We start from the raw sequence: 11,138 nt of genomic DNA on the forward strand, positions 1-11,138 counted from the left end.
ACTTTTTTTAAGAGGATTACGTATATATGTGTCAATGTTAGGAGGATTTGTACCTTCGTTAGTAACTTCTGAGAAGATATCTTAATGTGTGCTACTGACTAAAATGGAGTAGTTTCTGTGACTGAGTAAAGTTCATAAAATAAATTTCAGCCCTGGAGGGTTATATAGAGGACAATGGTAAGTGTCTAAAATAATTTGCCACAGGTCTTGTCATCTTGTCCCAAGCCTGTATCGTTGGCAGTCAGGACCCAGCCAATACTTGCTGCAAGGTGAGGAAGAAGGGTCTGTAGGCAGTACTGTAAAGGTGAGGGGAGGGCTGTTGGCTGCTGAAACAGCAGAAATCCACTCCTCTATGGAGCTTCTGTGTATGGACACTAAAGCCAGAATCTTTAACAGGGGTGTAATCTGGCCTTGAACCCACTTTCCCTGGCTCTTTCCTGTGTGGCACAAGAGTTGGTACACAGGTGCTTGTGCCAGCCTCGTAGCAGTTTTGCAAGGACAACAGGCCAGTGAGAATGTGACTTGAGAAGCTGTCGGGGTGCGCCTGCATCATGCCCTCCTGCATTTGGAGCATTTTGAATGCAGCTGGTGAGTTGGAAAAGCTTCGAAGCAATTGCAGGCAGCATGGAAGTTAGGCCAATACCAAAGTTAGAGGAATACTAAAAGGGCTTTAAACTGCCCCCACAGCGTTTGGAAACTTGCTGGTGGTTCCTTCTTTTTGCAGTAAGTAGAGTAAGGCAGAAGGAAATTAAAGGACTTGTCCAAGTTGAGAATAAGTAATGTTGAAAACAAGATTAAAAGCTTTATCTTTGACTCCAGGGTTATGTCTTTCTAAACTCTAAAAGGAGAGGGTTTGAGAACTCCTCTAGGTAAAGAACTACAGCTGATGCCAAATGAGCCATATATAATGACAGGCTGGTTGACTCGGGGTTTCAGTTGCATCTCACCAGACTTGAGTCTTGGCAGGGAGGTACAAACTTACTCTATTAAAATACATATGGTTGCTATGCTCAGATCTTTCTGATAATAAAATTTTGGAGTGTTCAAAGGCACGTTTATGCCAATGGTTACAGAATATTCAGCGCTGGCATAGGTGTTTCAGAAATTCCGTTAAACAGCTCAAAATTATCTGCCTTTTATGTCCTTAATTAGAGGAATTTTTAAATTCCTGCTTTTCATACTGCTGAAGTAGATTGAAGTAGATTGAATTCTTGTTTTGGCTGTGATAAAGATGCATATCGTAGTCTTTTATGAACTGCGGTTCTGTGTCTGTATAAAAAGGAAAAGAAGTATTTCATCTTCCTTTCTTCCCATGTGGAACGCATTAGCCTTATTTTTGTCCTCCGCCTGTTTCCTCTCTCCAGCTCCCCAGGTTTTCTCGTTTTCATGTGTGGATGCCCACCAAGGTGCCCACCAAGTTCTTAGATGTATAGCTCAGCAGTTGGGTGCTCCAGTTTGCAGATTTTGGCAAAAGTATGAAGCCTTTATTTTTTATTTATTTTAGGAATCAGCTTTCAATATTTCATACTTTGAAATGAGGTTGTATTCATGTGGTTTGGGTGAGAAAGTGTATCACATTGGGGCAAGACAGAATAACTCCTTAGGGTTTTGGGCTTTGGCAGAAGAGCACTTTGGCTCTTCATGTGATGAAAGAATGAACCTGAACAGCAGAGATGTCTGTAATGTCTTACCTGGAGAGAGACACGAGAAGTTATTTCCTTTCTCCCATGCAATTAGATCACTGCTGTTGTTCCTCCCAGGTACGCAGCACGCAGGCATTCTTGGTCTCCTCTGTACTTAACAATGCTTCAGTCCTAAGCATGGAATAAAATTTGCCGTTACCTAAACTGTTTGCTCACCACCAATCTTAAGATCTCCAGCAGCATCCTAGTTGTGTTGCCTTTAGTGCTTCCATTGTTTTCTTTTGCACTTGATATGATGGTTGTCCGGCTAGCTATCACTTGTATCTGATGGGGAGATATGCAGTGGGCTAGCTCTGTAATGTTTCCATCCAGCAGTTCCTTGCACTTTCTTGAACCTTTTCATGTTTTATTTCATTAAAACATTTTGAGTTCAGCTACAATTTGTTCAGATGAGACTTTTTGTCCGAGGTGATGCATGAAGCTGTTGCTGGTGGCCCTCATGATGATTAGTTTCTTGGTTTCTGGTTAAGAAGTCAATAGTAGTGGCTGGGGGGACTGAAATGGAGGGAGAAAATAAATACTACTTAAATAATATAATAAAAAAAATAAATAGATAATATAAATAAATATACTTATATATAATATATATTATATAGCATGGAACTATATAATGTATTATACATATATATTATATATTTATTTTAATATTATAAATATTATATAACTTTGAGGAGAGGATATATTATCTACCACTTTTAAAAACTGCTAAAAACACTTGAAAGGTTTTGTAATAATTTTTTCCCATCGGTGTCACAGGGAAGTTGTGTGGTTGTGAATGGCAAAGCAGGGAGTGATTCATGAGACTCCAAATAGGAGAACTGGCTTTAATACCTGCCCGGGGAGTTAGCTGGTGAGAAGCCCTAGCTTGTTCCCAGTAATTTTCGCAAGAACTTTTGGAATGCCATCAGGGCTTCAGTCTCTTGTGCTTGTGTATTGACCATTTCTATGGGTTTTTCATTCTTGCATCTAAATAAAACCCAAAGTCCTGATCATGGACAGCCATTAATTGCTCAAAATAACTTCTTGCAGAAGGGTTCTAGTTAGGCAGTTATGATTGGCCTACAGCAAATTTGTCTAGCAGTTTCAGTTGGAGAAAATACTTTTTATTTACTGTTTTTAAGATATTAATAGTATTGCAGTGCTTTATAACCAGATCATACTGTTGATACAGCGCATTTCATTAGCTGGGAAGGGAGTTGTGATGTTATCATGCAAAATGCTGCCAGTGGTGCTCTGTGGGATAGTTGTGTTCAAGGTACTGAAGTACTCTCACAGTAAAACTAATGGGACAAGTTTCAGGAGCATGAAGTTTATCTCCTAAATATGGTGACTTAATAGCTCAAGGTAAAGTACTGCCTGCAGTACTGATAGGGTAGATCTTGCAGAAAAAATTATCTTCTGTGTAATTAAAAAGTAATTTTAAACTAGTGTATCTGAATGTGTACTTGAATGAGACACTACAATTTGTGCGTATCTTCTGTTGATGGTTTAGATACACAAATAGAACCTAATAAATTTTTATTAAAGATTTTTTATTTCATCATTACAGGTGAAATCATGAATGAAGGAATTGCTACGAAATTGTACTTTTGTTTGTTTCCTGTTGCTTTGAGTACTTAGAACATAAGATTTTTATTCAGTCTGGGTTAGTCTTGGGTGAACTAAATGCAGGTCTACTTATGATTTAGGAATTAGCCTATGCATTTGCATTTAAAAATCTTGCTGCTGGAAAGCATCCTAATAGCTGTTCAAATTATGCATGCTTTAGGTTGACTGTGTAGCTTAACCATGGTTTTTCTTTTCTTCTATGGATTATGGTTTATAGCGATTATTCTGTTTGAGGTTGTCAGAGAGATCATAACATTGTCAGGATGCAGAAGAGTCACATTTTTAATTATCAGGATGCTGTTCAGGTGAAGCTGACAGTATGAATAAGCACCCATACGTACCTGTGTCAGTAAGGGCAAACTTACTGAAGCAAGGTATGAAGAAACAAGAACAAGAATATGATCAGAACTTTACACCCTCTCTTCTGTAATTGTAGTATTTCAAGATACAATGTTTGTATCAAGATACAATTCTATCATGGATTTGCATTTCTTATGATTTATTTGTTTCAGCCTCTTGGGGCCAGTGACTATTTGGAGATATCAAAGCATTTTGACACAGTCTTTGTTCATGACATACCACTTCTTACAATGGCAAAAAGGACACAAGCTCGTCGTTTCATTACTCTTATTGATACATTTTATGAGCACAAGGTAAGAACCAAGCCTTTCCTATATGTATAGGTGTACATTGGGAGCCCTAAACCCTGGCTATTATAATTGGCTTGAAGTAGGTCTTTCTATAGTAATGGTTTGGAAAACATAAGCAGAATGAACTAGCACTGCAAAGAAATATCATTCCAGCTTCACAAAAAAGGATCCATTGCAATAAAGGCAAATTGCAGGTATTTTATTTCTGTGAGTATTAAGCATGACCGTAAATATAAGCCTGAGCTCATTTGCCTTTCTTGAATAGGGATGTTATTTCGTTCCTAATCCAGGAAAACCACAGAAGCTATGCTATCATTTTAATAATGAAAGATTCTGCTGCCAACTGTGCTGGAGTAAATGTAATTTTTAAAAAATTTTAATCTGTATGGGCACTTGGTTGAGAATCAGTGCCTTCCTGAACAGGGTACTGAGGAGTTAATAGTATAGTTACATTATTAAGTTTAAAGGAAACAGTCACTGTAGGCTTTACATTAGGTTGCAGAACTGCTAATGGAATGGTAATGATAAATGCAGCACTTCATGCGGATTTACAGAGGTTTCAATCATGGAAGCAAAATCAGCACTATCAAAACAAAGAGAAGTTAATGTTTAAGATTATTTTTAAAAGTAATACAAGATAGGGTTTCATATCTTATGTGTGATTAAATAGGCACACACTTAAATATTTATGCAATCAGGACATATCCATTGAAATTTTTTTTCAAGAATGTAAGATGACCAGAAATCCCCGATTCAGCAAGGTATTGAACTAACTGAATGTATGAGTAGTCTCATTCAAGTCAGCCAGATTCTTTGTGCTTTATGATTTGGAAATGGACAGTTTCTAAGAGGGCATGCTAATATTTATAAACTAATAAGAGTGTGTTAGAAATGGGCGTGTGTGTGTGTCTGCTGTATCTACGTGCTGTCGTTAAGAATTACAAGCGACCAGCTGCTTTCTATTAATTCTTCCATAGGGAAAGCACAAGTCTTAAACTTCTGTCAGAAGTAGTTGTTTGGAAGAAATACCTGAGAGCACATATTGGTGGAGACTTGTCCACAGTGCAAACATTTTCCCTGCATCCTCTCAACAAGTGTCTCCTATAATAATATTTCAGTCTGTCTTCATTGCAGCCCCCCAGAGATACTGTATCTCACTGCACACTGTGTCTCCTCCCAGCAGACATGAAAACAGTATCATTATTGTTATTATCAGATAATGTGCACTTGAGTAGCATAGGTGAAAGCAAGAGTGGCTCCTCTCAGCCTTCTGGGAGACTTGGAATTTAAACATTCTTTAGACGGAAGTATGTGTGCAGTGCACTTACTGTGGGGGGAAAGAAAGCATTGGTTACTAATACTTTATAGTTGTTATTTTAGAAAGGAAACTTGACTGTGAACTCACTGCCTGTACAGCAGATATTCTGAGTATTTAAAAGCACGGTTACGCTGTTCTCTGAGTAAAAGTTACATGAGTTGTTATTGAGAAAAACATCCTGTAAGGTTAATATACCAAATGAGTAAGTCAGGTGAATCTGTAACAGCAGTGCTAATAGGAGAAAGGGAAGACACCTGGAAAAAAACAAGGTCGTAAATTGAAGTTTGCTTTTCATAAAACATGTATTTTATCCCTTTTGTGTAAAACAGAAGTGATGATATTGTTGCCTGTTTTCCTTCTCTCAGGTGCGTATTATTTGTTCTGCAGTGACTCCTCTCCAAAGCTTGTTCCTGGTAGAACATGACAATGGTGAGCTGGAGGACAACAGAGTGTTGATGGATGATTTGGACTTGAGCCAGGTACGTGATACTAACATCATCTCCCTTTTGTAACAAAATTGGTTTTGGTCTCATGATTACAACAGCGTTTTAGGAAGAGGAATCAAGTAAACATTTAACTAGCGATTTGCTGCTTTTTCTGCAGTCTGTCGTTCTCATAATTGCATGTTATGTTATTTATTCATAGTCAAAGAAAATGTCACAATATATAGAACCATTTTGGGTAAGTTTTAGGGTCATTTTGATTGTTAATCATTATATCTGATTAACCATGGATGAATATACTGATGTAAGTTTAGCTCCTACATTTAAAATACAGAAATAAAAGATGGTATGTTCTACCTCTTCCTAGACTATATAGGACTGCCTCACAAATCCTCACAAACAGTACTATTCTGCATGTTGCTTATTCTGTTTTTCCTTTTCCCTATACCCTCGTTATTGTTAATTATTTTTTTAAATGATTTGTCTAAATACAATTAGTCAACAGAAAAGTAAAAATTGATGGTTAGCATCGTCATGTTTTAAACCCAAATTGTTGTTTTGCTGTGTTCCTTCGGAGGATTACCTGGCTGAAATAGGTGTTTTTCTTTGGTTTTTGGACCTTGATTTTATGTGTTTGGTGCCATGCTGCTGTCTTGTATTGTCAAGGCCTGTAAAGCACTCAGCCTTAGGAGATAGATAGGGTGCACTTCAGTACAGCTATGTCTCACCGTTCTGTGGTACTGTTTTTGTGTGTTAATGTAGGATGCTGCCAAAGGACTCTCCATGTTTACAGGAGAAGAGGAAATCTTTGCCTTTCAGCGTACTGTCTCACGGCTTACAGAAATGCAAACTGAACAGTACTGGAAAGATGGGGACAGAAGCAAAAGAAAGTTATAATTAGAAGTTGAATAAAATAACCAAGAAGTAAAACTACAGAATTGGAAAGCTTTTTAGCACAACTGAAATAATAATTGCACTTTATCACCTGGACCATGTTTTCTTCCATCTGTTGTTTTTTGTGCTTAAGGCATGAGGACTTGGTTATTTTTCTGTACCACCAGTGTGTGGACATGTGAAATTTTGCCTTCATTTTATTTTCTGTAAAATAGAACTTTAATGTTCAGAAAGTTTAATGGGGTTAGAATTTTTCTGGAGAATTGGTCTAGAGACAAAGTTAATGGGCCATGCAGGGTTCACACTAGATTTATAATGTCACGTGAAGAGGGCACTTTGTGGTTCATGCACTGCTTCTGTCATGTACAATGCAGTTTGCACAAAAGAAAAATCAAACGCTTTCTTTATGAACCTCCTGATATTGTATAGGTCCCTGCTAGAATCCTGGAACTCCTCTGTAGTGTATTCTGTTTCTTTTTCTCCTAATTTCTGTGTGTAGCCATCTGCTGACTTTCAGGCTCTAAGAGTTTCTTGTAATCAGACTGTTGCTCAGTCTGGTTCATTGAAAACTAAAGGTTGGAACCAAGAGAGAAGCCTGAGGAGGAGCTTGAAGGTACTTGAAACTGCACAAGATTAAGATCTAAATAATCATGGATGGGAAGAGAAACTAAGACAGGGTATTCTGTAACATATAAGTGCAAGTTAATACTCATAAATTTTGCGGTTCTTGCAAGCCTGGATATGCTGCCTCTGCACCAGTGACATATCTCTACCCTGAATTTTCTCATGCTTCATCTATACCATTGCTGCTAGCGCACCTGCTCTGATCTGGGCAGAGAAGTACACAGTGCTGCTGAGGCCATTCACCGTGCTACAATAGGAATGTGTTTTGTGGAAAAGATGGGATATTAACTGATTCCCCCAAACGCGTCACCCAGCCTCGTGTTTGAGTTGGAAACTTTCTTTTAGTTAAAAATGCAATTACATCATTCTTGGTTTTAATCTAACTGAAACAAAATATGGTATGGCGTGTATTGGCTTGTACAGTATTTTTACAAAAAGTCATTTTAAGACCATTTTTAGAAACCCTGAATAGGGAAAAATATTATGCAGATGGACTGAAAAGATTGCCCTAATTTCTTAGGGAGGAGATGTATAACACACTGTCCCCACATTTGAGGGGTTTTCTCGGATTTTGCAACATGACCTATTTCTTGTACTTTATCTGTTATCAAAAATATTCTTCTGCCTTTGTTAAGCCTGATTAAAATGTATTATTCATAACTCCCATCACAATTACAGAAGGCTTTTAAAAGGGACTTTTGTGGCGCGGGGAGGACTGGAGAGTCCCTGTGCACTCACGTGTGCTGTGGCAATACAGATGTTTTGGAGCCATGTGTTCAAGTCCAGCTTTCTGTTCCGATCACTTCTCTTTGCCCTGGAAGTTACTTATACTGGCTATACCTGTTCTTCAAAGAATTTTTTAAACTTACATTTATAGTTTACAGCTTACGCAGCTATGTTGTTATTCCCACAAGGGTGACTACCGTGGAGAATTTTAATGCATATTTATGAAAAACCAATCAGAAAACATTTCTTATACTTAAGAATATCTGAATAATTGGTGTATATTTGCAGAGATTTCTATTAGGTTTCTCAACAGAGGGACTATTGAGATTCATGCATGTGTGTCTGTATATGCACACACATATGTATACTTAATTTATGCATATATATAGCTATAGATAAAACTAATATATATAATTTAAGTGTGTGTGGTTCTATATTTATACATGACAGTCTATAGCCATCAGCCTGGGCCTGCGCTGGTAACTCTCCTGAAGCTTCGGCCTTGACTTTTTTCCCAGATGCCTCCTGCCTTGTCTGAACCAGAATGTATTGTGGGAAAACGGGAGGTGGTGGTAGATACCCTAAAGCATCTTGCACCTGGATATTTATTTGCACTATTTTAAAAGTTGTTTATATGTTTAGCCTGTATGTCCTCCTCTGTCGTGTGGTACAGGGGAAATGCATGATCTTGCAGAACACAGGTGAGATGGTTGGGATGTGTGAGGGGGCGGTTCTGGCAGGTTCTGCATTCCCACGGAGGCCGTCTTGGGCCAGGGAAGCGAAGTGTTTCTCCCTGGTCCGTGTGGGTGATGATGGACCTCATTTAACCAGGGGCTTCCTGGAGCCCGCTGAGCAGCTGTGCTTTTGCTCCAGCTGGTGCAGCTTTGCATGGTGGTATTTGAGGCTTTTCTGCAATCTGAGCACCCATCCCAAACTCAGATACCCCAGGTTTCTGAAAGTTCCTAAATGCTGTGGGACTCAGGTGTGATTGAAAGCCTCCTGGGATGTAGGAAAGCTCTGTCAAACCAGAGAGTGGAAGTTCCCAAAAGCTTCCAGAGCCAGCGCTGCTTCCAGGGCATATTCCTAAATGAAACCACAGTGCGGTCTTTCCTCAGCCAGCAAGGAAGCTGTTTGTTGGAAGTCATTGGTAGGTTCCAGCTGTAATCAAGGAGAAAAAAACCAAGAGAATATTCCAGAAGGGTTTGGGGGCTGAAAGAGGCTGTAAACAAGAAAAGCTACTTAAATCACTTTGAAGTATTTGTGGTTGCACTGCAGAGTGTGGATTGTCACTTTTAGGTCAGGACCACAAGGAGAGACTGATGGGACCAGTTTGTCAGCCAGGCCACGTGCCGAGGCAGAGATCCCTGCAGTAACCACAGAAGCATCATCTTTATGTCTGTCCACTTACCTAAAGAAAGTGAGGCCCTATATGCTTATTTTACGATGCTGCTAATAATGCTGTAGCATGCACGAAGGCTCTTTCCAATAGTGAAATTGGGGGATGCTTCTTCTGAGGCCAAACAACTTCCAGGCAACTGGTGCTGGCCAAAATCTGTCACTGGGGCACAACGGACAACACTGGGCATGTCCTGCCCCAGGGCACTGGCTCACCTACGCTCCCAGCAGTCCTGTCCCCCGCTGCCTGGCCTGCTCCTCGCTGCTGTCAGAGCGCAGCAGTTTGTGACTTTTTATTGCCACTTTAAGATGTTTTAGTTGCCAAAATGTAAACAGTGAGATGCCTGTGAATAAATTACACGGAACTCCTTAATTGCCTTAAAATTGCTGGATTTATCCTGGATGCTTCTATCCCAAGTTCAAGTATTGGCTTTTCAGGTTTTTCTTAACTTGCAAATTCATTTAATCTCAAATCTGCAACATGTTTTTACTTCCCTTTAGTCATTTAGCAAACATCATTGCTGAGTTATTCTTAAAGGTCTTCATAAGTAACCTTATTGATGTGGTATGATATTTTCCTGTCACAGGAAGTAAAATCCTTGTGATGATGGACCATGAGAAACAATTTATGTTAGCATATAAAGGCCACATCCTGGCTCAGAATCTCTCAGGTAACTTATTTCAAATACTTGATTGACAAAGGAATGTTCCCAATGCCTGAAAATTTAAATTACAGCTTCTGTGAGCATAGTTGCTCTATCCGTATAGACATTTTATCTTTAAAGCTGGGTTTTCATTTCGCATTCATGTGCAGTTGCTCTTACTTACCTTTTTTGTATGAATAATGCAATTCTGTCTTTCAAAGTTACTGGGTTTTCTGTATTTACCTTTGCACAGATGAAGGGAACAATTGCAGTATTTTGGGTGAAACAAGACAGCTGCCTTCCACAGCTCTGTGGAGGGATTGAAGGTGCACTTCTTGATCTAAAAAGGAAAACTATTAATGGCTTTTTTTTTGAGCAAAGGTGATCATAATGACAGTATAGCTGGATAAATGTCACCTATTTTGCAGCAATTTAAACATGAAAAAAACTGACCAGGTTTCAAACAGTGCTCAGCACGGTCACCAGCCATCTAACAAGGAGGAAGACTAGTCTCTCCATCAAGAGGATCAAGATCCAGGAGTTTTCTTTCTGCAGTTACCTGGATCTGAATAATCCCAGTGCCTCAGTTTCCCTGTTGCTTAAGTGGGAACGATGTTATTTTCTTGTTTGCTAACACTGGAGTGCTGCCAGGCTTCACTCATTAATATTCTAAGATGCTTGCTGAGGCTCTGGGATGAAAATACTTCAGTAAAGTATGTAAACAGTGCAAAAAATAATTTAGCTACTCAAAGTGGATTAGTTTCCTTGTTTGGGTTACAGAATTAATGCCATGAACTAAACACCACGTGCCTCTTTGTGGTGATGATTTTTCTTCTTAAAATAGATGAATTATTAAAAAGAAAAATTCTGAGGTTTGTGATTAAAACCCTAACCAATTCATGTAGTTTGTCTTCTACCTGTAATGCCAGATTTCCTATATGATTCATTACAACCTCAGCTACTGTACCTGTGAGTTACAGTGCCTTTGTAAATTCTGTTGGGATTTTCCTTGTAGACTGAGAATTTTTTTTAAAATATGTCATTTTGAGTCTTAACATATAACAAGCTGAACACTGTTAAATCCTGCTGTTATTTGAGAATAATTTATGTTGTAATAAAGAAAAATTAATAAA

At 38.7% G+C, this 11,138-nt stretch overlaps 1 protein-coding gene across 1 annotated transcript in view; it reads left to right on the plus strand.

Annotated features, from left to right (window-relative positions):
- The window catches only part of AFG1L (AFG1 like ATPase), a 74,280-nt gene extending 63,142 nt beyond the window's left edge, over window positions 1-11,138 (plus strand). The window contains exons 11-13 of the mRNA XM_075087405.1: window positions 3,824-3,964; window positions 5,645-5,758; window positions 6,485-11,138. Coding sequence (XP_074943506.1) covers window positions 3,824-3,964; window positions 5,645-5,758; window positions 6,485-6,619 — 390 coding nt within the window. The 3' untranslated portion in view covers window positions 6,620-11,138. The remainder of the gene's footprint in view (window positions 1-3,823; window positions 3,965-5,644; window positions 5,759-6,484) is intronic.

Source organism: Phalacrocorax aristotelis, chromosome 3 (assembly GCF_949628215.1).
Source record: "Phalacrocorax aristotelis chromosome 3, bGulAri2.1, whole genome shotgun sequence".
NCBI classification, from domain to species: Eukaryota; Metazoa; Chordata; class Aves; order Suliformes; family Phalacrocoracidae; genus Phalacrocorax; species Phalacrocorax aristotelis.